The 27,919-nt window shown below is 48.9% G+C and overlaps 1 protein-coding gene across 1 annotated transcript in view; it reads right to left on the bottom strand.

Annotated features, from left to right (window-relative positions):
• Window positions 1–27,919, bottom strand: part of ATAD2 (ATPase family AAA domain containing 2) — a 750,324-nt gene that overhangs the window by 221,548 nt on the left and 500,857 nt on the right. Inside the window, exon 19 of the mRNA XM_069621583.1 lies at window positions 24,630–24,815. Within this exon, the coding sequence (XP_069477684.1) occupies window positions 24,630–24,815 (186 nt within the window). The remainder of the gene's footprint in view (window positions 1–24,629; window positions 24,816–27,919) is intronic.

Here is a 27,919-nt window from a genome sequence, read left to right on the forward strand (position 1 = left end):
CTCTCCGCCGGCGACAAAGGTTTCGGGAACAAAACCGCCAACATCAAGGGTTCGTTGAGGCGGAATTCCGACTGAACCTTCGGCATGAGAGAGGGGTGTGCACACTGCACAACTATCGATTCGTTGAAAGTCAGATACGGTTGCTTGCAGTTAGTGCCTGAAACACACCCACATGTCTGGCCAGAGGCGATGGCCACAGGGAAAGCCATTTTCCACGAGAGTAACTTGGGTGGGCTTGATGCATAGGTTAGAAAGTCGCCATGCAGTCCGCTGGCAACTCTTAACCTCCAAACTCAAAGGCTGCAGGAGCCATGCCCTCAGGTTCAGCGATTCTGGGTTGTGATGAAGGATTGCACCTCCCTTTCAGGCAAGCAGATCCGGAAGTACCAGCAACTTGAATGGAGGCAACGCTGAAAGGCTGAGTAGGTCCGGATATCAAATCTGCCTCGGCCACGCCGGGCTGAGTATTATATCTTGCATCGACACAGTGTGTGTTAATGACATATCATGAGAGCAACCTGGAGGAAAAAGCGTACAGAAACAGACCTTCCAGCAGGAAGGCAAACGCGTCACCCAAGCACCTCGGTTGGTGGAATCTGCAGGCAAACATCTGGCATTTGGAGTTCGCCACCATGGCAAAAGGATTGATCAGGGTATGCCCCATTTGACGATCAGGCGGTCCACCTGATCCCGACAAAGTTCCCGCTCGTGGCAGGAGCGCCGTTCCCTGCTGAGGCAGTCTGCGATTGTGTTCTTGACGCCTGCCAGGTGGAGAGGGACGAGGAACATCCCCTGTCTGAAGACCCAGTGCCACAAGTTCCTTGGAGAGCGCTGGTGATGGAGTGCCCCTTTGCTTCCTGATGTAGAACATGGTGGTGGTGTTGTCTGTGAAAATCCTCACCCCCTTGCCCTTAAGAGACAGCAGGAAAGACTTGAGGGCCTAGAACACTGCCCATAGCTCCATGACGATGTGCAGATCCTGCTCGACAGATCTCTGGCGTGCAGATGTCACCTTCCAGAGAGTCATCCGTGGTGACAGTCTCCTGGTATGGCGGGGTTTGAAATCTAGTCCCCTGGACGATGTGGGAGCGCACCCCTCACCATTCTATTGCCCGCCGGAACTCCTCATTGAGAGGGATCTTGTCTGCAAAACTCCAGAACACTTGTATTCAACAAGCATCCAAGAATTCCTTTAGGGGTCGCATCTGCAACCTGCAATGACTGGCTAGGTAGAAGCAGGACAACATCATACCCAGCAACGACTTGATGGCCCACACATGGCCGTCTTCGTTGACCGCAGACGTTGCACCTTCCCTTGAATGGCTGCAGCCACTGTGTAGAGTGTGGTACAGAGGAACAGCGCACTCTGCGATGGCATCAAGCAGGACTTCGGATAGTTTACCGAGAACCCCAGCTCCGTCAGTAGCTGGACGGTCTCCTTTGTGTGCTCATCATCCAGTTCCAGGGAGAAGGAACGTACCGGCCAAACGGCCAGGTACGGCTATACGTGTATGCCCTGCAGATGCAGATGGGCCGCCACCAGGTCCAGGTATTTTGTAAACACTTTTGGGGCCAATTTCAAGCCCAATGGTAGGGCCTTGAACTGATTGGGCTGGCCTTGCACCACGAACCGTAGGAACTTTGTGTTTCCTGTTGGTGGGGACACAGAAGTATGAGTCCTCTAGGTCCAATGACATCAAGAAATGCCCTTCCTCTAGTTGGCAGAAGCACGTGCTGCAATGTTACCATCCTGAATTTTAGGGACTTTAGGTACTTGTTTAAACAGCACAGGTCGAGGATGAGTCTCCAAATACAACCCCCCCCCCCAAACCCCCACCCTGTTGGGGAACAAGCTCTCGTCCCCTTCTGCAAAATGGCCCGCACTTCTTCCAGGAGCTGAGGGGTGTGACGCTCCGGACATGGAACTGGTGGAATACGTGGGCACCTGTGTTGGATCTCAAAGGTGTGTTCCTAGGAAAGAGCGTCCATCACCCATCTGTCGGTGGTGATCTTTCTCCACTCGCTGACGGACCTAGTCATCCGGCCTCCTACCAGGGTGCATGAGTGGGGGGCCCAGACGTCTTAGCCAGTTCAGGCTTACTTGGGCGCCGCTGACTTCCGCTATTGTAAGCCTGAGCATGACCTCTGTAGGCTTCCTGCGTGGAGGATGTCTGTATGATGTGGGGAATTCCATGGATGATCTGCTCGATTCACCCCTGAAGGAGCGAAAAAACGAGCGATGCAGTTGGAGTGCCAAGGGAACGTGCCGTCTCTGTATCTGTCTTTATGGCTTGGAGGGATTCATCGACTGCCTTCCTGAACAGATTTTCCCCGAAGGGCATGTCCAGCACCTTTGCATGAACGTCCCGATGAAAGTTTGCAGCCTTCAACCATCCCTGCCGACGAAGCCAGACTTTCCCCATCTGCCAGAAACCTGTGTTGGTGATGTCCACTGCCACCGTAATGGCATGGTCCGACCCTACCTCCCCTTCCTGAAAGCGGCAGAGAGCTTCCATTTTCTTGTCATCACGGACGAATTCTAGGATCTGGCCATGCTTGTACCAAAGCTCCAGGTCATATCCGGCCAAGATAGCCAGAGCATTAGCCGCCTTTACTGTGGATGCCGCCGTGTAAATGACTCCTCCCCATGGCATCCAACTTCTTCCCCTTGTTGTCTGGAGGAACTGATGATGAAGCCGGGTTGGCCGAACGTTTCCTAGTTGCAGCTGACACTACAGAGTCTGGCAACTCAAGCACTTGAGCGCGCAGTCCGGCACCCTATATTTCTTCTCCAACCTTTCTCGCTTGTTTGGAGACGTGAATGGGTTCATGAGGGCTAAGGCCTTCCTCCCAAATGTTGTCCACGAAGGGAACCATCAAGATAGTCATCCTCTTAGACTCTCGCCGCTGATACAAGAAGCCCCCTTTCCTGGTTTCCTCGGGCACCAGCTGGAACAGCTCGGAGGCCCTGGAGATTGTGTGGAATGATTCTGTATGGAATGATCCCACTTTGTCTAGTGGAGAGACTATTAGGAGTGTCCAGGTGCGATGATTCATCGTCTGCCTCACCATCTAACTCATCTTCGTCGTTTCCCATGGCCGTACCAGTGTCCGCGTCTGCTGGTTGAGTCAGGGGCCTGACGTGGTGGTGGAGGCCGATGTGGAGGCTGGTCGGGGGGCCTGCAGCACCACAGACCACAGGTGTCGGTGCTGGGGGGCAACATCTGCTGGATATCGTCAAGGTATGACGACTTGACAGGATGTCCATGGATATGTCTTTTGGCTGCAAAGGGAACAATGGTGCACTAGGCCCTGTGATGTCCCCGTGGACCGTATGGACGGACTCTTGGTCGTCACACGTGGGTGAGATCTCCATCGGCTGAACACCAACCTGGGAGGGCTGTTTCAGGGCCTCCTTACCCCACTAGCCCCCTTTTCCTCCTGGAGGGTTTTGAACCGAAATCTGGACCGGTGGCCTTTATCCCCCCATGCGCTTCCCTCCAGGGGTGCTGGCAGGCTTCGGAGGTCATGTTGCGCGCCTTGGACGCAGGGAAACCCTTTGGGACGTAGGAGCCACTCTCGTTGGATTGGTACCTATCTCTGCCGTGGTCGTCACAGCAGGTGTCGAAGTGGTTGATGCAGATATCGACTGAGCTGGTTCAGCCGGCTTGGGCTGTGCGGCCTTCTTAATTTAATTTTAACAGTTTTATTTGCATTTGTATAAATATAACCATGCATTTCAATACTTCGCTTTCCGTTCGCGTCATGCATTTATATCAGTGCATGTAATAACCACAATAAACTTCCTACACATGTCTTGCATTTTATTTATATTGTCAGTTGGAGCGAGCGCCTCATTGTCTGAGGCTCAGTTTCTCTTTCCCACTTTGTGTCCTATGGATGGCCATTATCAGCGAAGTGCGTTAGGGTGATTGTTCGGTTAAGAGATGAGTGTCCCTTGCCTTGGGGGGCACGTTCAGGGGGGTTTGTCGTCGGATGGGTGGAACATGTCCCAGACCTGCACTTTCCATGCCACACACTTATGGTTGCTGTCGGACTCCAATCTGCTAGCCCCTTCCATCCAGGCCTTGGTCTCTGCCTCTGCCCATCGTTCAAATTCCCTGCGCCATTTTACATATTGCGGCCCCCCAGCAGATTTCCAGGACATGGAGATGGTTCTCTTGGCCAATATGCAAGCCATATCCATAAACTTGACCACGTGTTTATATTTTCTGAGTCTGGGGTAGGCACCGAGCAGGCATTCTTTCGGTGACCACTCATACCTTGTTACGCCAGCCTCCCTACAGGCTTGCTCTATTCTTGTCCAAAAGCCCCTCACACGCACGCACCCCCAAAACATATGTATTATGTCAGCTTCCCCATCCCCACACCATGGGCATTGTGGGCTTGCGTCTTTGTTGAACGTGGCTATCCTGTGCGTGGTCATATGTGAGATACAGCACATTCAATTGTACTAGGTTGAAACAATGGTTTCCTGATACTGCTTTGGGGAAGCCCAGTATTCTCTCCCATTCCTTCTCTGTTATGTCCATTCCAAGATCCGTCTCCCATTGCCCTTTCAGAGCTATGCCCTTGGGGTTGGGTGCATCTATAAGCATGCTGTATATCCTGGATACGGCCGCCAGCCATCATTCAAATTATACATCCTGGTCAGCGTTGGGTCCGCCGGTGGTTCCTCCGGCCAACCCTCCCACTTTTCCTTGGCCACCTTCCGGATTCTTTGCTACCAACGAAACTGCCTGCCCGACACCCCCTCCTTTCTTTGCATGGAGTCAAACTCCCTGAAGATCCCGTCTTCGTATACATCACCCCAGGTGTATATTCCCCATCTCTCCCAACTTCTCACCACCACCATGTCTGTGCTATCTTTGCATATGTCCGCCGCCATCGGCACCTCTGGTGAGTAGGGGCTTACCAGCTTCAGCAAGATTTGTACTCTTCCAAACCTTTTTTCCCCAATATCACCACCAAAGGGGTGTGTTCCAGCCCTCCCTGCATCAACCACAGTATTTCTTCTAGCTTAATGGGGGCCACCAATAGTTCAATTTCTGAGGTAGACTTGTCTGCCAGCCATTTAATTACGTGACTGACTTGGGCTGCCAGATAGTACCTTTCGAGGTTTGGCAGTTTCACCCCTCCTTTGTCATATGGTAGATATAGTGTTGCGACCGAGAGTTTGTGGCGGGCGGTGCCCCACAGGAATTCTCGGAGCAGCACGTCTAGTGATCGGAAAAAGGACGCCCTAACATAGAAGTGCACATTGTTGAAATAAGACAGAAATCTCAGCAGAATAACCATTTTGGTGATGGCTACACCCTACCTAGCAGTGACAGTTTGGACCAAAATTTCATAGATTTCATCAGACCATTCACCACTTTTGCCATGTTATGCTCATGCGTTTGTTCTGGCGTATGTCTTGTGTTTACCCCTTGGTATTTGAACGAGTCCAACTCCCAACCGAGTCCCAACACTGGTAGCTCACCGACACTACTCCCCCTTAGCCCAACTATCGGGAATATACAAGATTTGGTTCTGCTGAAGCCGATTCCTGATACTCTAGCATAATTATCAAGTATATCCAGGATCACTGGGACATTTAGGTGTAGATTTCTCACATATAGCAACACATTATCAGTGTAGAGTAAGTGCTTCACTCCTCCAACACAGATGCCAGCATCCAGATACCGTTTCCTGAGGTATATTGCTAGTGGCTCTAGGCCCAGCACACACAGCATTGGGGACAGCAGACAGCCCTGTCTGGTCCCCCTCTGTATGTCCCAGATTGTTGATACTAAACTCCCAGTTTTTACCCTAGCTATTGGGTTTGTATACAGTATTCGCACCCATTTAATAAATCCCTCCCCAAAACCGAATTCTTTTAGTGCTGCCACCAGCCACTCCCAATCTATTGAGCCGCACGCCTTTGTTGCATCTAAGGAGAGTATGACATGCATTACTTACCATAACAGCATTTCTGATGGTGGTATCTGCTTATATTCACATGCTGTGCATATGGTCCGACATCCAGTGGTAACCGCAGAGTATTGCCTCTCGTCTTTTGAGAATCAAAAGGGGACGTCGACATGGGCGTGCCTGTAACACTATCCCTACGTGACGTGTAGTGTACCCAAAATCCCTCACGCGTCGAGGGCCTCCATCCCCCCGATTGTATTTTTTCTGCAAAGAGGGAGCCTTGTGACTATCGTGAGTGATTACAGAAAAGAGAGAAAGTGGTAAGATGTCTATGTTCCTTCCATCCGAGCGGGGAGGAAGGGTGGGCGCATGTGAATCTAAGCAAATACAACCATCAGAAATGCTTTTACGGTAAGTAATGCATGTCTTCTCATGTTTATTAATCTGCTTAGAATCACATGCTGTGCATAGACTAGCGAGCAGTACCCGGAGTTGGAGGTGGGTTGTGAGAAGGAACAGTAGTGAAAAGATGTCTTAGTACTGCCTGTCCCACCTGAGAATCAGACCTAGAATGAGTGTCTAGGAAATAGTGTTTTATAAAGGTGTGCACAGAACTCCAGATTGCTGCTTTGCAATTAGATTCAAGGGGAACATTTGCAATTAATGCTATGGACGCCCAGTGCCTCAAGTGGAATGTGCTCTAGGCTTGAAGGGCCGTTCTGCCTTAGCAAGATTGTAGCAGAATGTAATGCATTTGACAATCCATCTAGAGATAGTGGATTCGGAGACTGCGTCTCCTCTTCCTGCCGCCACCGAAACGAAAAACTGATTAGTCTTTCTAAGTGGTCGAGTTCTTTCCATGTAGAACATGACAGCTCTGCGTTCATCCATTGTGTGCAGGGTTCTTTCTCCCAGTCTTGAAGGATTTTGAAAGAACGTTGGTAGTTCCATTGACTGGTTCACATGGAACTTTGAAATTAATTTTAGGCGCAAATCTAGGGTGAGCGTGCAGAACCACCTTGTCTTTATGAACTGTTACGAAGGGATCTAGAATCGAGAGCGCTTGTAGTTCACTTACCCTCCTGATGGAGGTAATAGTTATTAAAAAAGCAGTCTTAAGGGTGAGGTCTTTAAGACTTGCCTTGTGCATGGGCTCCAAAAGGAGCCCCCATAAGGCTAGTCAACACCACGTTTAGGTCCCATCCGGGAGCTGGGTTAGAAATGGGAGGGTGAATTCTTTTCTTTCCCTCCATGAAAGCTTTAATAACCATGACACTCTGTTGTGATGTAGTGTAGGCTGAAAGTGCAGCTAGGTGTACCTTTATGGGAGTTGAAGACCAGGCCTGAGTCAAGTAAATGAGTTGGGTATAACAATGTGTGTGGGAGAGCAGTTAATCGGGTAAATGCTCTTTGAGTTGCACCAGATGACAAACCGTTTCCATTTACTGGAATAGCAGTATCTGATGTTCGGCTTTCTTGCCTCCCTGAGAATGTCCATACATCTCTGAGGGAGTTGCAGGTGTCCAAACTCTATGACCTCAGGAGCCAAGCCGCCAAGTTCAATGTCTGCGGACATGGGTGAAGCGTCTCCAGTCTGTCTTTCGACAAAACATGTTGTAAGGGCAAGGCAGTTTGACTGGAGGAGATAGGGACATCTCCATCAGATGAGCGAACCAGGGTTGGCGGCGCCCACCAGTATCAGTGTGACTGGTTCCTGGTGCATCTTGCGCACAATCATGTTGAGAAGGGGAGTGGGGGGGTGGGGGGGATGTCAGGGGGAGGGTGGGGGGGATGGCTCAAGCATAGACAAATTTCCCCGACCACGTTATCCAGAGTCTGTTCCCCTTAGGGTGGTTCTGGGGGTACCTGGAGGCATAATCTTGGCATTGAGCGTTCGCCAGAGTTGCGAACAGATGCATCTCTACGAAGCCCCATTCTGCGAAAACGTTGGAGACGATGCCTTCGTGTAATCACCATTCGTACTCCCTGGGAAACGGAAAGTCTCTGCTGAGTACGTCTGCCAGAAGATTGAGTTGCCCGGGAACATGTTGTGATAGTAGAAACATGTGTTTGAGAGCCCACTTCCAAATGTTCTGGGACAGTTTAGATAGCCCTGGAGAAAGAGTGCCCCCTTGTTGGTTCAGATAGTACATGGCCGTGGTGCTGTCTGAGGATCAGGATCATCTTCCCCTGCAGTTGTGTCTGGAAAGCTTTTAGTGCTTTGAACACTGCCAACAGTTCCAACAGGTTTATGTGGTTGGATGTTATGCCCGACGACCAAACTCTCTGCACTGTCTGTTGCATCAGGTGAGCTCCCCACCCTGTAAGAGACTTGTGTGTGTGGGGTTAGAGTGGCTTCCACTGCAGGGGTGGTAAACGCTTTCCCTTTCAAGAGGTTCTCCCTCGACCACCACTGCAGCGAGAGAACGAGGGCCGGAGAGACGACCACTAGATCATCCTGGCCTGACACCAATGGATGTTGAGCCACACTTGCATTGGGCGCGGGCGAGGAACCAAGTAGATACATGACGCCATCATTCCTAGTAGTGGCACAGCCTTGCTTACAGTCACCTCTCGACTGGCTACATATTGAGGGATCTGAAACATGTTTTGGACCCTCTCGTTGGATGGGAAGACAAGACTGCCCTTTGTTCGAATTAGAGTCCCTAGGAACTGTTTGCCCGACTGGGGTATAGGCTGGATTTCTTCTCGTTGATCGAGAATCCCAGATTGAATAAAGATCTATCGTCGTTTGTGTATTTGACAGACATGTTTCGTAAGAGCTAGTCGTCGAGGTAAGGATAGACCGGGATGGATTGCCTGCGCAGATGTGCTGCTGCCACTGCTAGTACTTTTGTTAATACCCTTGGTACAGATGTTCTGCCGAAGGGTAGTACTTTCAACTGATAATGCTTGTCCTGTATCATACATCTGAGGTATTTTCTGTGCGCTGGCAACATTGAAATATGAAAGTATGCATCTTTCATGTCCAGTGTTGCCATGTAATCCCCCTGTTTTAACAGTGGGATTACTTCCTGCAGTGTGACCATGCAGAACTTTTGTGGCTTTACAAAACTTGTTCGCTGGGCGCAGATCTAGAACAGGCCGCATGGTTAGAGCCTTTTTGGGTACAAGGAAGTACACTGAACAAATAGCTTATTTTACCTGTGCCAGAGGTACGATTTCTATGGCTCCTTTCTCCTGTAGTGTTTCTACTTTCTGCAGAAGAATGCGAAGATGGTCTGGTGTCAGTGGTCTTGCTCGTGGAGGTCTGAATGTTGGGGACCGGTTTAACTCTATATAGTTTAACTCTATGCAAAATTACTGGATCCTTGCCTCAACTCGTTCCTGCTGCCCTGCTGCCCCTCTGCGCTTTAAAAGCACTGCAATTGGCCATAATTCTGCTTTTAGTGCAAATACTACAGCATTTGCCACGAGGCACAAAGCCACTTAAAAATGGCCGCTCGGCGTTTTTCCGAAACTCTCTTTGCGTGAACAGCAACAGGCTAAGAAGCGTCCTGATTGGACAACGGCACCTTTATTTTGTCCAATTTTGAGCCGGCAGGCTCAAGCCGGCCCACACACCAAGGGACACAGAATAAGGCACCTTCCCTGTCGTGAGCCTGTCTGGAGCCTTTCGGAGCCCAGGGCCACGAGCCTTACACCATTCACCTCTCACCCCATGGTTCACCTTGCACCCGCTGCCAAATCCTGATCTTGAAGCAACTCATGGCAGCTTCATCGTCCTGCAAACTGTACCCGACAACGAACTCTGAGCCATGTAAGAACTATTATTCACCACTCTACTAGCTTGTGATTTGTCCCCCACACACTGTATACAGCTAATTGCTTGATGTTACTTAGAACACGCATAGTACATCTAGCCTCAATGCTTGTACCTTGTTCTTGTACTGTTTCCCGTCACTACTTGTGATCTTGCCTATACCCTGTCTGGCCTGTATCCAGTAGAAATTGCACCCAAGTGCTGTGTACTTACTTTATGTGATATGCCACCACTTTGCCTTGTCTGCATTTAGTAGAACTGTATCTAAGCGCTGTGCATCTCTCATTGTGCTGCCCACATGCAACCTTGGCTCTACCCTGCCTGCCTGCACTTGGTAGAATTTATACATAGGCGCAAGGACCCTGTTGCCATAACTGTTCCCACATGTTTGCACATTGCATTTTAGCCCATACTTATACAGATTGTTACCATACTGATTCTGCCCCCACCTAGAAATTTGCATCTAGGCATTGTAATTTGTGAATTTATGCCCATTGTATCCTACCACCATTTTAGCCTTTGCCTGCCCCCACTTAGGAAATTGATTCTAGGCACTGTATTCTGCTGAGGTGTCACCTACTGCGACCTGCCTCCACTCAGCACTAATCACACGATCTCCCGGTCATATCCTATCACACAACAGCTGCACGCACACACAGCGACTCCTCTACCATGCTGCCCAAGAGTCCACCTCCCTATCACAACAGACTCACTCTCCCTGCCACACTCCGCTGAGCCAGCCTAATAGGCATCTTTATAGCCCTCACTATAATGACCTCTACACCTCCCCACACATACCCAGCACACCTCACTCAGCACCCGGCACCATATTCACATGCCACAGCACCAGACGTTAACATCACACAGTCTCTGCCACCTAGCCTAGCTACCAGACTCTGCAATCTCAGAAAACAATCACTTCCTAGATATTTACCCTGCTCACCCACACCTATCACGACTAGAAATGCCAGATTAGGCTCCCGCACTGCACCACTCCCCCACACCAAGTTGAGCAAATGCACTGCCTCTCTCCCCCCACCAATCCAACCCGCTTCTACTCTACATCGCACTAAGTCCCCCATTACCACACAAAACAAAAATATCAAAGGCACACAATACCCACCTCTTAAATGTGCACTACTGAACGTCCGCTCCCTACCTGCCCATGCCCTAGAGATAAATTACCTCCTATCCACACTCAATCTGGACCTACTATGGATCACCGAAACCGGGCTCCATGATGCCTCCTGCCCAGCCATCGCCCTAGCACTACCCACAGGCTACTCCATCCTTAGGCAAGATAGATATGACAAGATTGGAGGGGGAGTCGCCCTTATCCATAAAGGCTCACTGTCCATCAGACTAGCAGACCCTAGTACATAGGATATCAGCATTCCCCCCGCCCCCTATCAGCCAAGCTTACGCTCTCCCCAAATAACCTAATAAATATCCACATCCTATACAGACCTCCCGGACTCCCAGCAGACTTTAAAGAGCACCTCTCCCACCGGATCAGCAACAACATTAAAAAGTCCTCCAAAATCCTTCTACTAGGAGACCTTAATCTAGGATATAATGATCATAAGGATAAATCTGCTACAACCCCAGCGAAAGAACTCGCAGATTTAGGATTCATCCAAGGAGTCCTCACCCCCACTCATTCCAAAGGCTGCACCCTTGACTGGGTCTTGGACCACAACTGTACATCCCACATTACCTCAAATACTCCCCTCCGATGGACGGACCACACATGCATAGAATTCCTTATCCCCACCAACCCTAAACCTAAGAATCTCACCTACGTACCACCTGCCACAACAAGTTCAAAAAAACTCAACGCAGACAACTTGCGTCCCCACCTCAAAAACCCCTGCCTAGCACCACCTTTCTTTCAGGACCCAAACATACCATCAGCTATCTTTAATGATACTCTCACCAATGCCATAAATTCTATAGCCCCTCTTCAAAACAAGAAAAAAAAATATTCCACTGCAACTCTTGGTTCTCGGATGATCTCCAAAACCTCCGATCTCAGTGTCAGTCGCAAAAAAATCCCAGCGACCTAAATAAGAACCTTTGCAAACAAATAGCTCTCCAATATAAAAAAGCCATTTTAGCAGCAAAATCTAACTCCTTCAATGATAGGATCTCAAAGGCCAACTCCCAAGCTAAAGAATTATTCGCAATCTTCAATGAATTAGTCACTCCTTCAGCTACCACTGACAAGATAACCAAAGACAAAGCCTGTTGCGGTAGCATTCAGTCCGCCATGCTCAACAAAATAAAACTCCTCCAGAACAAAATCCAAAACCATTGCAAAGCCCTCCCAAAACAAAACACCAACCGCCCTTCACAAGACAAGTGTAGTAATTTCAATCACGCTCAATTCACTTTCAGAGACGTCACTGAACCGGAGGTCCTTAATCTCTTCAAAAACCTCAAACCATCTCTTTGCAAAGCAGACATCTGTCCTCCCAAACTCATCAAGGAATGTGCTAATGACCTAGCTCCCCCGATTACTGCCTTTATTAACGCATCCTTCCAAACAGGAACTGTCCCAGACAATCTAAAGGAAGCATGGGTAAGACAACTCCTAAAAAAGGCCACGCTTGACCCAACAACTACAGACCGATAACGACAGTCCCGTTCCTATTAAAAATCCTGGACAAAGCAGCTCACAACCAGATCCAATCATACATAAAAGCTAACGCCATACTAGGCAAAAGACAATCCAGCTTCCGTGTCGGGCACGGAACAGAATCCGCCTTATTAGACCTAAAAAATCAAATCTCACAGATCATGGACACAGGCAAACCTGCACTGATCCTCCTACTCGATCAGCTGCATTTGACCTGGTAGATCACCAAACACTTACCACTAACCTCACCCATGCAGCTAATTTCTCTAAACCAGCAGCATCCAGGATCACATTCTTCCTTGAAGGAAGAGCCATGAAGGTCTACTCGGACATAGCAAACGCAGACCCTACCACCATCAACTGCAGTGTCGCCCCAAGGATCTTGTACAGCCCCACCCTCTATAACCTCTTCACAAAACCCCTTTTCGACCTACTGGACTCTAGGGGTGTTGCATATACCAACTATGCAGACGACACTCAAGTACTTATACCCCTATCTGGACTATCACCAAGACGCCACAGCCCTTCACAACATCTATGCCACTATCCAAGCTTGGATGGCAATCAATGGCCTGTGTCTTAACGGGGAGAAGACTGAAATCCTCATCCTTGGCCTACCAAATACAACAAATCTACGCTGAAGTTAGCGTATTGGGGGCTTAGACAATTCTACCATCGCTGTTTCATCCTCTGTCAAGACTCTAGGTGTTCACATTGACGCAAATCTATCGATGAACAAGTCAGCGCCATAGCCTCTGCATTCAGCACCAAACTCATCAATGCCATTAAACCCTTCCTATCCACCCCCAACCGCTTGGCCATAGCTAGTGCAACTATAGGCGCCAAACTCGACTATTGCAACGCTCTCCTAGCTGGCACCTCCGCCAAAAATATTCACAGACTGCAAACCACACAAAACAATGCACTTAGAGCCGCGATGAGCCTCCCTAGAAGAGACCATATATCCCACGCCAGACATGAAGCACGCTGGCTCCAGGTCAAACACTGCATCACTCTAAAAATCCTCACCATCACACACAGATGCATCAATTAAACCGCCTCAACATATCTATCTGAAGCATTATCCAGGAACACTTCCACAAGCTCCACCAGAGCTCAGTACTCCAACCAGCTACACATACCATGCATAAAGAGAGCTACTGCTGCAGGTCTAGCCTTCTCCTATATTGCACCAAAACTCTGGAACTCTCTCCCGGCCACCCTTAGAGCTGAAACTTACATCTCTGTCTTCCGCAACAACCTCAAAGCCACTTTCCTCAATTAGCATTGCTACATCCTCCTCCACTTTGGCCATCCTTATTGTAATATGACACAAATGTATATAACTATATTGTACCCTGTATATATATTGCTAATGACTATGTAACTAAGCTTTCTACTGTAACAAGTGCCACGATGTCCTCGGACTGTTGTGCGCTATATAAATACGAATAAAAAATAAATAAAAAAAACACAAACAGTAGCCGCGGGCCTACCGTCTTTAGCACCCACTGGTCTGTAGTTCTCTCCACCCATGCCTGAAGAAACAATGTTAGCCGGGCCCGACCGGGGAGGCATGGGAGGGGACCCAAATCTTCAGGTCATTTTGAGCCTGAGGCCCGGGGAGCCTATGGGGGTAGAGATCCTGCCTCTTCCTTTGCCACAGCGTTGACCCCTTTGGGGATATGGGGTGGTGTATCCACTATTTCCCTGTGTAGAATTCCAATCGTTTCCCGGTGAATATTGAGGGAAACGTTGGCCACGAAAGAGCAGTTTGGGCCCAGATCATCTTCTTGTAGAGGGTCTTTGTGTAATCTGGTCCAGCGTTTTTAAGGTGTCATGCTCCTTTTTTGCAGTTTCGAGGGCCTCATCTACCGCCTTCCCAAACAGGTTGGATTCTTCCACGGGTTTAATAGTGAGGCTTGCGTCTCTGGCTTAAATCCAGAGTTCCGTAGCCAAGCATGGCTTTTTAGGAGTGTGCCCTGAGCCAGGGATCGACCAGCCGTTTCTGCGGGATCCAAAGTATTCTCAAGAATCCTCTGGTTCACCTGTCTGCCTTCAGAGCTAGTGGAGAGGAGACGAGTATGTAGGGGTTCGGGAACCTCCTGTATGCCTTCCTGTAGTAAAGCCCAATGGGCATCAGCATAGCTAGCCAACAAGGTATTCTTGTTGGCAATGCGCGTTGAGAACGAGGCCGCAACCGTGATCCTTTTTCCAAGGCCGTAAAGTTGTTACCTTCCTTATCAGGGGGTTCCTCTACGGTTGACAAAGGGACCCCTGCCCGCTTTCGCGTAGTAGTCACCACCAGGGAGTCTGGGGTGGAATGACCCGATATAAAGAGGGTCTGATGGATAAGGGCGAATGTTTTTCTATTCGCGGGTTGACATCTCTTGTGAGAGCAGGTGTCAATAAGGATGGCGCCAGACGTTTAATTGAATTGAGGAGGGGAATGGCCTGGCTGAGGACCACCTCATCCGTAGCAATCTTAAAATTATCAGCTGCTTTACATAACATTACGTTAAAAGTCAATTGGTCATCCACTGGCGATGGTTGTTGCCTAGTGGGAGTGGACTGGGGAGGAGACAGGACATCAGGGTCTTGATGATCCGGGGATTGCCATGGTTTGGGCACCCACATCTGGGCTTTCTCCCCAGCCCTCTATGGGCTCATGCATGTCCTCAGGGTTGATGAATTCCTCATCCTGGGTATCGGCCTGAATGTCATCCTCTCTGCTTCTCCTTATGGGTGGGTTCCGGTACCCCCCCGTAGGCCATCCTTGGACCTCGGCGCATCCCCGGCCTGCCGCTTCTGAGAATCAGCGGCGACAATCCTGGCTAAGCTGCCGGCGACGTCCTCTGCGGTGGGGAGGCGCATACCTTCAGCCTGCGAGGGGGTCCTCTTAGCCGGTGTCTGGGCCTTGTCCTCAATGGTTGCCTTTTTCAGCGGTGCCGGGGCCTTGTCTTCTGCGACCGCCGCCTTCGGCGGAACCGGAACCCTATCGTCGCCGGACGCCTTCTTGCGATGCGTCTCTGGGGGACCTGATATTGGGGGTAGCGCCCTTAGTTTTCGATTGTCCGGTCGCTAGGTGCAATTGCAGCTGCGGAGAGGGATGCCGAGCCCGACGGTTGCCGCTGGAGCTTCCGGTTTACCCGTTGGCGCTGAAGTCCGTCGAAAGGTCAACAATCTCCAGTTCGGAGGTATGATCGTCACTCCCGTCGTAGTCACCTTCGGTGGCTGCAGCAGCAGGAGAAAATTCAGCCTTCGACATACTGTAGGCCGCCCACCGCTTGACTCTACGCTCCCTTAATGTCTTAGGATGGAGGAGCTTACAAGCCATGCATCCTTCCTCCTTGTGATCGAGCAGCAAGCACCGGTTACACCGTCTGTGCCTATCTTCCCAAGGGAATGTGCTCCTACAATTAGGGCAAAACCTAAATGGAGTCCTCTACATAGCTGAGGATGGGTAGAGTGACGAAGACCGAAAGGGAAAGAGGAAGAGGAAGGAAATGGAAAGGCATTCTCAATTTTTATAGAAATATCCACCCCGGCCCCACTCTTTCTACTGTATAGGCCTGCGGAAGGACCGGCCACGTGGTCGGCAGCGCCGACTAGATCACCGTCCATCGAGATCTTTAAGGTCTTCGTGGGAGAGCTGTAACAGCCGTCGAAACAAGGGACGGATAGAGTGATCGGGATATTTTATATAACTATTCGACCAAAGGGCGATGGGACAATAAGCAAAGTCTTTGATGAGCTCCGCATCAAGTCGACCAGCATGGTGGGCGGAAAAAACAGAGGGATCTCGACGCGTGAGGGATTTTGGGTACACCACACATCACGTAGGGATAGTGTTACAGGCATGCCCATGTCGACGTGCCCTTTCTATTCTCGAAAGCCAAGATGCAATACTCTGCGGTTACCACTGGATGTCAGACCATATGCATAGCATGTGATTCTAAGCCGATTAACAAACATCAGAAGGCATATTCTTCTTGGGATCCCACTGTTTGCGCAAGGATGTGTGGCAGTCTGCGTAGGTTCAGCGCAGTGCTGCGCCCAGGGATAAAACCATTCTGGTCACTGTGGCTTAGGCCGCCCCATTACCCTGCTCAGGTGCTTGGCTAGTCTTGTGGTCAGGATCCTTGACGTCGTAATTCAACATTGCCAGTGGGTGGTAAGAGTCGCATTCGTCCATAGGTTTCCCTGGTTTGGATATTGGTATGACTAGAGTTTCCCTCATGGACTCTGGTAGCACCCTTTTAGAGTATGCTTCTCCTAAAACCTCGAGCAACACCGGAGCCAAAACTGCCATTGTATGTTTTATAGAACTCCGGAGGGAGACCATCACTTCCCAGAGTTTTACTCGATGCAAGTGACCTCATCGCCTCTGTAATATCCTCCCCTGTTATTTCCGCCTCCAAGATTTCTTCTTGTGCTATGCTTATTTTGGGTAGCCCTATCTTATCTAGTGTGTCTAGTATATCAGTTTGTGCCACCTGCTGGTCATGGCTGTATAGGTGAGAGTAAAAATCCTGAAATGTGTCATTAATCGCCTGTTGTGTCTTGTGTGTTGTACCCGTTGTGTCCTTGAGCTCCGCAGTCGGAAGTCGTGGATGTTCCCTCCTACATAACCAAGCTAGTAGTCTGCCTGGTCTGTTGCCCTCTTAGTGCGCTTTGGCTGTTTTCACCGAGTAGTCAAACTTGGCGAGCCTCCCCCATGCTTCCTGGCAGTTCCCCCGCAGGTTTGCCAACTCTAGCTTCTCCTCCTGTGTCCCTTGTGTGTTGGACTCTGAGCTTTATCTCGTCTTCCAGTTTCTCCAGTTATGATCTCTGTTTTCCATATGCCCCCGGCTCCCGCAATGACCTCCCCTCTCACCACCACCTTCAGTGCTTCCCAGACTGTGCCCCATCTTTCAATGCTACCTACGTTTCTCTACATATTCTTGCCTCGCAACTCTTCTGTGAAAGCTTGGTCCGTTAGGGCGTCTGGTGCCATGCGCCACAATAGTATGGGTTGTCTGGGGCCTTGTGTTATCCAGGTCATCAGCAGTGGCGAGTGACCCGACACTGACCTACCCAAGTAATGTGCCGATTCCATTCGTGTTTGGTAATTTTTAGCTACAAACAGGCAGTCAATTCTAGTGTGCAGGGTGTGTGACGAGAAGTATGAGTAACCCCCGTCTGTAGGGTGCAATTCCCTCCACACATCCACCAGGTCCAAAGCATCCATCAGTGCGTTTAATGCCCCTGTTGCTGCCTCATTCCTGGTTGCCGTTGGTTTAGACCTGCCCAACTCCCAATCTCTCACACATTTGAGGTCGCCACCCCATATAAAGAAACCTTCTCTACATTGGGCTAGCTTGGCACCCAGTGCGTCCCGGTGTTTCGGGATCCCAGGTTGGGGAAGTACGAGTGTATTATACAAACTTCCACTTGCTCAACACATCCCCCTTACTATCAGGTACCAACCCTCTGGGTCTGCCTCCCCGCTCAGTAGTTTAAAGGGGACCGTTGGATTTATCCAGGCGAGTACCCCCCGGGCATATTTTGAGTAGGGAGTACTATAGCATTGTCCATCCCAGTGTTCTGTGACCGCAGCCATAGTTTGCCAAGTCAGGTGGGTCTCCTGCAGCAGTGCAATGGCCACTTTTTTCCTATTGAGAAAGGACTTCACCCGGTTCCTACGCATATGTTCCCAAGCCCCGAACATTCCATGTTAACACCTTGATTTCGTTGGCCATACCAATATGGATTCCCTTCACCAGCCATCCTGTCCATCCGGTCCCATAATCCCAATTTAAATTTACCTAGGTGCTACACCCCACAGGCAGCACCCTTCCAATCACACAAAAAACACATATGAACACATTTGGCACATATCTCACCTTGTGTAGGATTCAAAACTTTACAAACTTCAAACCAAAACTAGAAAACTGCGCTCAGCGGCCACATTCTGTTTGCGGCGCTCGAGCGCCCCCCGCATCTGCTTGACCCATCCGGGCCACAGCGTGCGGGATATGGTGCATCAGCAACTGGCCGACGCCAACCAAATTGTAGGGTGTGTCTATTCGCTCTGTTCGAGGTGCTTACCCCGCTCCTGCTGTATGTCAGAACAAAGTACTCCATTTTAACTTATCTCTCAACTGCAGGCCGTTCTGTTGGCATGTTCGTCCCTCCCCTCCTTCTCTTTTTGGGCCGGCTGCTCCTCATGTCACCGCCTCTTTTCCATTGTCCAAGTTATGTTCCAAATACATTGTGGCCACTGCCGGTGTTTCCAGAAAAACAGCACGTCGTTTATAGACTACTTTAAGCTTAGACGGGTACATCAACATGTACTGTAGGTTCAATTTCCTGAGCTTTAACTTGATTGGAACAAATGAATTTCTTGCCCTTTGCACTGCGGGTATATAGTCCGGATATATGGCTATGTTGGCGTTATCTCGGCAGATCGCCCCGGCTTCTCTGGAAAATTTCAAGATCGTCTGTCGCGAAAATATAGTATTTTTTCTATCATGGGGAAAGGGTGTGAGCCCGGTGGCGTTTTTTTCTGCAAGGATCTGTGGGCCCCCTCTACTACAAACCCCTCTGATAGTACTCCTGCCACTATTTCCTGCAGTATTAGGTTTTCAACAAAATCCGTAGGGTTAGATCCTTCCATCCCTTCTGGAACTCCCAGCAGGCGTATGTTGTTGCGCTGGGCGTCCTTCTCCGTCCTCGTCTCCAGTGTCGCATTCCTCCTCTCTAGCTCAGTCAGCATCTTTTTCCAGGTCTTTGGTGGTTTCCGTCGTCGCTTTTAGCTCCATTTCAGCCGCTGTGACTCTCTGTAAGTTTGCCGAACATCTTGACTCATCAGTTGCACATCTGATTTGACCTCAATTTTCGTATCTATGAAGGATCTTAGAGCTACGATTGCTTCGAGCACTTCATCTTTAGTGACTGTCTTTCTGGTTGCGCACCTTGTGTCTCTGAGGCAGTTTGTGATTGCCCTTTCTGTTTGACAGCGTCGAAGGAGTCCATGATCGTGGAGTCCTCCTTATTTTTAGTGGAGGGCATGTCTGTGATGGCGCCCAGCTATGCAGTGAGTGCAGTCCGTTTGGTGCACGCACCGCTTGTTGTTGTCCCTCTCGTGGGGGGGTCCATCAGATCAGTTCAGTGACTTGGCACCCGGCTATTTGTGCGTCTCTAAGCTTATAGTTCCATGCACCAACCACAGCTTGTGGGGATTTGGCTCTGCTTGTGGTGTTGCAGCATTTCACTAATGGCACTGTTCGTGCTCGCCTCGGCTCTGTGCTTGGGTTATGTTGTGATCACCATGATGTGGCGGGACGTGATTACCCTTCCTCAGACCAAAGCAACGTCCCTTTTGTACCCAGCGCTCCACTTGTTTTAGATGTGCCCTCAAGGTGGTGTTCCTGATGTTGAGACCAGGCCTCGCACCCCCGGTCCAATTCGATGCAGCCCCACAGGCCAGCTTCGCTAGGTATAGCTGCCTACCTTCTGCCAGTCACGGTGCCTCCTATGGGACCTAGCCTCAATGGTCTTGCGTTTCCAGGCTTATGTTTCCATTTCCTTGCCTGCGTTGGCCTCCGTGCTCCCCTGGCAGGCCCTTTCCTTGGGCAACCGTTGCCCGTACTGTTGTGCTGTTGTCTTAGTCTGTTCTCTTGCGTGGTCCTGCAGCCCAGAAGGGGCCATCTACTGATCTGTGCCGCTGTTTTCACCTTCCAGTTCTCTGGTAGTCCGTGTGCAACTTTAGGTCGGCACGTCCGCTCTGTCGCGCCGCCGCCGCTGCACGTCCCTTCAGGGTTCGAAGCGTTCAAGTAACCGCAATGCTGGGCGCGGTGCGCTGGGCTTCCTTGCTGCTCCGTTTTGTCCCGTGTGCGGCACCAAGCTTTCAGCAACTGTCCGTCCGCTGTGTTGAGGCACCCAGCATCGTCTCGCAGCCTTGCCTGCACCAGCCGCTCTTCCTCACTGCCGAGTCAGTCGTATCTGCCATCTTGGTTGCACAGGGGCCCCACTTCGCCACCGTCTCCCTCAGCAGCCATCCTCAGTTTTCCAGATAGGTTTCTCCCCAGGGCCAGGGAATCGGTTGCAGTGCTCACAGGTATGCGTGTGTCTTCTCAGGACGACTTTGATGAGTTTTGTAGGATCTTGTAAGGATCTCGGCAGGAGCTCCAGTCGAACGCAGCCTCACACCAGCTCAGGCCACACCCCTTCTGCGCAGCCTTCTCATCCTCCGCCCTGGGCTTACCCGATTTCTCCCGTAACTTGGCCGGGGTGGATGACTTCCTCTTCGAAGAGGAGCTTGATGGCAGGCTGGTTCTGGAGGCGGACAGCAATAGTGATTGCGGCCCATCCAACCTGGGATCCGCATCAGCGGCGAACCCGGTGGAACAGACTTGCTGTTCTTGGCCTCATCTTGGACAGCCTAAAAAGAACTTTGACCTCTTCCCAGAGGGAAAACGCTCTTTGGACCGGCCGGTCCTGTGAGAGGCATGCCCCTTCTCGAAGCACAGGTCAGCGGCTTTCTTCCAATTGAGCCATGCCACCAGCCTGCTGTGCCGGTCTTTCATCGTCTTCTTCGAGAAGCCCAGGCATATCTCACCCTTCACCTGCATGTGGTCCGGGTGCAGAAAATCAAGACATTGTAGAGGTTTGTCCTCCATAAAGATGTTCCATAGCTCGCCATTTGGTGCAGGGCCTGAAGAGGTCCTTCTCTCCTTTTTCTCCTCCGTCATGGTCAGAGGGCGCGAAGTAGGCCCAAGACGGCCTTCCTGAATTGATGAATCTTGGCCCTTGAGGGGCGCAAAATTTCACCAACAGATCCCAGTTGCCGGCCGATGAGGAAAAGAACACAGGCTCTGGTGGAAAAATAAAATCTAATATTTCAGCGAAACAACTTGGAAAAAACGTACAAATAGCCCAGAGAGCAACTCGATGACTCCCAACACTGAAGCATGCAGTAGAAATCTGAAGATGGCTGCCAGAGCCAGGGCTTAGGGAGAGGACTAATTTGATGGGGGGCAATATGACCCAGAGCACAGTGATTGGTTTAGAGGAGAAATACAGTTTTAAAGTGAAAGTGAAACATTCTTTTACAGAGGATTCCCAGCCTGACGGGGAATATTCATGAGCATGTAAATCCATGCCAGACCCCCATGCTGAACAACAGTTGTTTTTAAGGCTAGTCAACAAATCTCAAAGGAGAACACAAGGGGTCTCCAGCAACACTGCACACAGGGTGCTGTGTGCTGCAAAAGTTCAGATGCCTTTAAAGAGATATGGAGGAAAGTAGACTTCAATGAATATAAAACATAGAACATAGTTCCCAAACGTCTGATCAAGTACGAATGAATTTGGGGGGGCTCCCCTCATTCAGGATAGAAAGAAAAAGTTGCAGCAGTCAAGCAAAAAGTGCTCAGGGTTTTACTAGGAGAGGGGATTAAGTACAAAACTGATTAATCTCCCCAACAATGCCTGACTACCAAAAATAAGCCTGTGATCCCAGAAAATAGGGCTGAAAAGCAAAACATTTAAAGGCCCTGGAAAGTGGTCCTAAAATACCCAAAATTAGGAATTCTGTCTTAACAGGGACCTTAAAGCCTCTTTAACGTCCTAGGGAAGGCAGCGGTTAGTCACACCTTTCTCCATTGCAGTTGAAAGGGAATGGGTAATTACACCAACAAATTCTATGAACATGCGCACAACGCCTTTTATTCGAGCTGCCCTTAAACAGGCATGCCAGGCCTGTATTTGGTGGCAGATCAATGCCCCTGAAGTTGGTAAGGCAAAGGTTCAAACTTCGTTTTTGGCTAGGTCTTTGACTATCCAATGGCTGAAAACAATGAGGGTGTAGGTGCTGTGAGAAACCAAAGGGTGGTTTCACATAGACCCCAGGGATTCTTTCCACTGCGAGGATCCCCTGGGCAGGGGGGTCCCTGCGGACTGTTGGAAGACTGCCCTTAGGTGAGACGTGGTGCCCCCGCCCCCTTTTGTCCGATACGCCCCTACCAGATAATATCCTCCAAAGACAGAGGGGATGACAGCAGAATCCTGTCGCACTCCAATTCTTTCACTTAGAAAAGAAAAGAGAAAACACCATGGGAAATCAAACTATCTTGACTCTTAAAAGTAACCTAGTCCCTCCCTCTTAAAAACCCAGAGTGCATTCAATGCATCCCTCCTTTTCTGATGTGTACGTACACGAGCTATCTATCGTCACAACAGGAACCTACAACTTCCATAATTCCCTTACCCCACTGAGTTACCCATGTACTACAACTAGAAAGAATACCTCTAGCAATATGCAGTGGCCCTGCCCGACAGACCAAGCAAGGTCAAGCGATCAATCACAATAACGCCCATTCTGCCTTTAAAGGACAATTTTCCACCACAACCCCCCCTCCCGAATTTCAAAAATCACTAAGAGGAGACTAAGAAGAATAAAGTTTACTCACACAGAGACAGAAGACAGACTCCCATTGCTAATATTGGACTGTCCTACTAATAGAGTCAGGCAAGGACAGGCAGACCCAGCCCAGAACTCTCACCTGCAGCCTGTTAAAGAAACCCAAGTGTATAAAAAGGTGGAATTCCTGGCAGAACAGGGAGCAGCAGTTGGGAGAACTGAAGGAAGGATGCGTGGCTGAGTCCAGCAGGCAATGCCTTCTCAATCCCAGCCCCACTAGCTACTTGGGCCAAGGAAAAGCGAGAAGCCGGAACGCTGAACCCGGTGAGGCTGAAAGCTTGCAGCATGGAGAGAGCCAAAAAGCAAAAAGAGCTGCTCGCAGCAGGCCAGTGCTGCTTTCACTGGGTGGATACTGATCCTCAGGGAGAAAGAGGGGCAGGTGGCGAGACCCTGACCCCAGACCTGAGAGCAGCGACTCTTCTCCCCCCGTCAGCATCGCCTGGCCAGTGAGTTTCCGAGTGAGGGGAAACCGGCACGCGTATGAGGCTGAAGCAGGAACTTGTCAGAAATATAGGACCTTTTCTTGTGAGCATGAAATCCACGTTTAACTGTAAGAAAAGATGCATTATGGGACATTAGTGCAAATACAACCACAAAAGACATCTGCACCTTGCATATAACTTGTGAACCGTGGACAGATGCTACAGAGTAAGAGTGGTCCGGCATAGTGAAAGTGCCCAATCGAAAGTCTGTTTAGATGAACATTTAAGACTGTGAGAAACTGAATTGAAGGGATTTGTAGTTTAGGGGAAGGAATCCCCTACCAGTGTTGAGTGCAAGGTCTGAGCCCAGCTGAGGGAGACCTATAAACAAACATTGTGTTTAAAAGGCGTCCAAGCCCAACCGATGGATACCCAGTATGAACTGTGAACCCGAGCCTACATAACTTTGAGATCCTAAAGAGAAGAAACTCTGTTTTGTGTGTGCCCATACATTCTGCGAATGAGACTGTTTTGGAAAGACTGTTGCAGAAGGCCCCAACTTATCTCCAGAACTGCATACTCGAGCCGGAAAAGCCAGAGAGTGTTCCAAAGCCTGAGTGTGCTACCTTGTCCCGTGCTGAAAATGTGGGGAAGGGAACCCCACTGTTCAGTCCTCACTGTTCAGAAACACACTTTTGCGAACAGTTTTCTTTTGCATACAGCCCCCCCCTAAACACATTTGTTATAGCGCAAGGATTGGCAATAGTTTTATTTTTAGTGTAGGCCATTTTAATTTGACAAGACACTACTAGGACTGCGTTATTTATTATTTGATGGTCGAGCTTGCTCCCATCTATGGAGTGCTAGATAGGCATTCTACAACCCCACCTTTGCTAAATAAACACCCTTGAATTGTGCCTCATTTGTGTAGTCTTCATTCAGGATACCACGCCTTCTTTACAGTGCAGAGGCACATTATAGGAACCTACATACATAGGATATGGATAGTATGGCTGAAACACTCCCGTCAATGCCTACATTCCTTTTTGAAGTACAAAAACAAAATACTCAAACCACTGGATGGTGGAATATGCATTGCATGTGAATCTAAACTGGTTCACAAGCCCCAGAAATGCATTCTGTATAATGCACGGACAGTCTTTCTTGGTTTTCCATATGGGTAATCGTTACCAGTGTGTGCACCCCCGTCCCACTGCACCCCCCCAAAGAATGAAGCATAATTGCTCAGTCACATCTACAAGCAAGTTTGGTCTAAATTCTGTAAAAACCTTGCAGGTCCACTACATCCTTGTCTCTAAACCCCCAGATCAATGATGATAAATAACCTACCATCAACAAATGCTTTACGTTTCAAGAGGCACATACCTCCTCCGGTAGATCCGAAAGGGGTGAATCAGATGTTGCAAGCAGCAAGATTGGTGTGAACGAAGGAAGGTTCTTCAGTAAAGAGATGAATGTGGCCTTTAGAGTACATCCCACCGTCTCCCACCACATGTGAACATGGGGAATATATAGTATACTTGGTGCCGTCCTCTTGGCCTCACGGAACATCTGTGAAATAGTGCAGAGTGAGAGAAAAAAAAATGTTAGGACAGTTTTTCTGAAGTCCAACTAAGGGCTTAGTAAAACCATACAACAGAGTACAAAACTACACTCTTGGTATAAGGCTGGAGCACCTGAGCATTTGGTAGCATAGACAGAGCAGCCAGGCTCATCTTCAGAGGGAGACAGGGCTTTAGGAAAGTACAAAACCTGTAGCATACACAAATAGCCCAACAGAAATATTATTAGTCGAAGTTCAGTCTTGGGGAAAGTACTTTGTCATAGAGTCAAACACATTACGAAAATACAACACAATGCTTTCAGGTACACAGACCAAAGAATAATGCTTGTTTAGAAAACAAACAGTATTTCTAAGAAACTCAGACCTTATCATACACATTTAGGATAGGACACCTATTCAGGGGGAGTAAAACCCCCAGTTACATTTATAATACTGTACAGTGAGCCAAGGGTAGTAGACCCTGTCAATCATGCAGTGAAACTCAGTTAAGGAATCACTTAGTAAACTAACCCTGTTATCAGGATACGTTTCTGAATAGTGAAAACACATTCATGGACCAGTATGAATCTATAACTACATTCAGGATAACACACAGTTATACCAGATGAGTAAGACCTTTTGGTGTAAGTTGCTTTTCAGATCAGTGGAACACAGACTAAAGCAATAACGTATTACACTATTTTCGGAAGGCATAACACAGACCAAGGTTAGCAAAACATACAATGCACTTTTTAAGAATGGCACACAGCTATTCAAGGTAGGTAAAACCCAAGGTATACTTTTTCTAGACAGGCTAAACAGCAGGTCAGGGGAAGCAAGACCCAGTTGGTGAAATTATACACGCATATCCTAAAAGGATTACTAAAGTGAAGCCAAGAGCATTACTTTTGGGAAAAGGGGGACCTATTTCACATGCGAGTAAGACAACCTTATATATACTTTTCAGAATTGCAAAACACATTCAAAGGATAGTAAGAACTTTTGTAACTGTTCCTTTAACTTTAGCCTGCATCGCATCTAGATAGGATTCTGAATGTTAGCATGTGACACACTTAAATGAAACTGTGAATGTTACAAAGTGCCACACTTAGAGGGAATCGTGATCACTAGCCTGCCTCGCATCTAGAGATGGGATATTGAAGATTAGCAAGTGCCACACTCAGATCGAATAGTGAATGATAGCAAGCATCACACCTAGACATAATTGCAAGGACAGCAATGCCAATTAACGGATCCACTAACAATTTCACCCCTCTGCAAACACCTCTCAAACTCTAACCAAACAAGCACAAGCCTACAACACAACAATCCGTACAAACTTCACTACACTGCAACAAAACTAACCATACTCTCAACAGCACACGACTACCGACCGTAAAACACCTCAAGCCCAGTCAACGGACCCAGCGGGCAGAGGCTGCCAACAGCACATGATTGCTCTCTTGCACGTTTCCAGCTTATTTCCACCAACTCACCCCCCTCCCTTTTTCAGAGCTGCCAGAGCGCCAGGGGACCACTTCGGTGGTGATAGTGCGCGGTACAAATAACCTTTAACATTAACATTTTTCAGATGTAGGAAAAGTCAGAGTTCCTGTGGAAGTCACTTGAAAATAAGGAAGTACTTCAAGAGTCCAAGGACTTCAAAGAAGACACCCTAGGAGGATGCCAGCAGTGTGACTGGATGAGAGGACTCCCAATCACATGAAATACCCCAAAGCTACACAGGAATCACACAAGGTTTAAGTTAAGTAATATCCCAGCCAACAGTAACGCAGCAGAGAAGAGTTTGCAGCAGGACGTATTCAGGATCTGCAGCCAAAAACCAGTCGAATTCCTCGTCATGAAGACAGGACATTAGAAGGGATTTTGAAGCAGGGATCAACAGGGAAGGCTCCCAGCAAGAGGTTGTTTGCGGCTGGATGCAGTTCTGTGGTTTTGGCACCCCTTTCAGGAGCCAGGAGAAGACAGAATATCGCTGGTCGGATTCTCATACTTGCAAGGTCCACTACTCTGGTGAGGGGACTTTTCGGACTATTCCAGTCTCTGGAGGTCCAGAAGAATGCCACCAAGGTTTCAGCTCGAATCAGAATTTGGAAAACAGCGCACTGCACACTGGCTCGAGGGCCCAGTGTATTTGGGCATTGCAGCCCCAAAAGGTCACAGTATGATGTGAGATGTCGTTTTTGGAGTCCCCAAGTCACTTGGAAGGAAGGGCTACAGCGGGCTACGGTTACACAGCAGGCTCTCTGGTCGCTGGAAATCGTCTCAGCTGGTTTTTCTTCATCTTTTTATTTGGTTTTTGTTCCAGTGGTCACCTACCTGTTCAGCTTCCAGGATTGGACCTTTATACAGGAACCCAGTGTGAGGCAGGCATGGTATCACAAGTAAGGACACAGACACAAAAAGGTACAAGTTTCAACACCTTTATTAAGTTTGACTGTAGGTTGGAGACTTTCTAACTGGCCCCAATTTTATAATGGGAGCAGTCTCGACCGTCAAAGTAAAAAACAAAAATGGTCCAAGTCAGTCAAAAGGAAAACGTCTGTCAGCCACCTATACTTGCCCTAACGTTTCACAATAACAAAGTGTGGGAAAATGGATGAAAATAAAGAGTATATTAAAAGAATGTCAGAATGGCATTAAAAGTCTCACCACTCCCTTCTCAGAGTTCAGTTCAATGGGGGTTTTAAAAAAAATCCTAAGAGGTGAGTAGTATGCACAGTACAAAGATTTCCCATAAATTGGTTAGGCTTCCCTCGCCCATTTCAATGTCAGTTCAATATGCATCACAGTTCTCTTCAATGGATTCTTTCGGGTTTCCCTCACCCAGCTCTACAATTGTCAAACAGATATTTACACAAAGTTCCTTCTTAGTAACTTTCACTGGCTGCCCTAGCCTGTCTTCAAACACTTAAACATGGCTGAAACACTTTCCAGCTAAACAGCTCTGCTTCTCAGAGCTCGGGGAGAACTCCCTCCCCCTACCTTTCTATTTCTCTTTCACAATGTTCATCTGTCAGAGACCTTCGCAAACACACAGTATTCTCACCCCTATGCATGACCACTGACAATAGGGTGCACTTGGTTTAGC

This window comes from Ambystoma mexicanum, chromosome 5q (genome assembly GCF_040938575.1).
Source record: "Ambystoma mexicanum isolate Mex_15411 chromosome 5q, UKY_AmexF1_1, whole genome shotgun sequence".
Lineage (NCBI taxonomy): Eukaryota > Metazoa > Chordata > Amphibia > Caudata > Ambystomatidae > Ambystoma > Ambystoma mexicanum.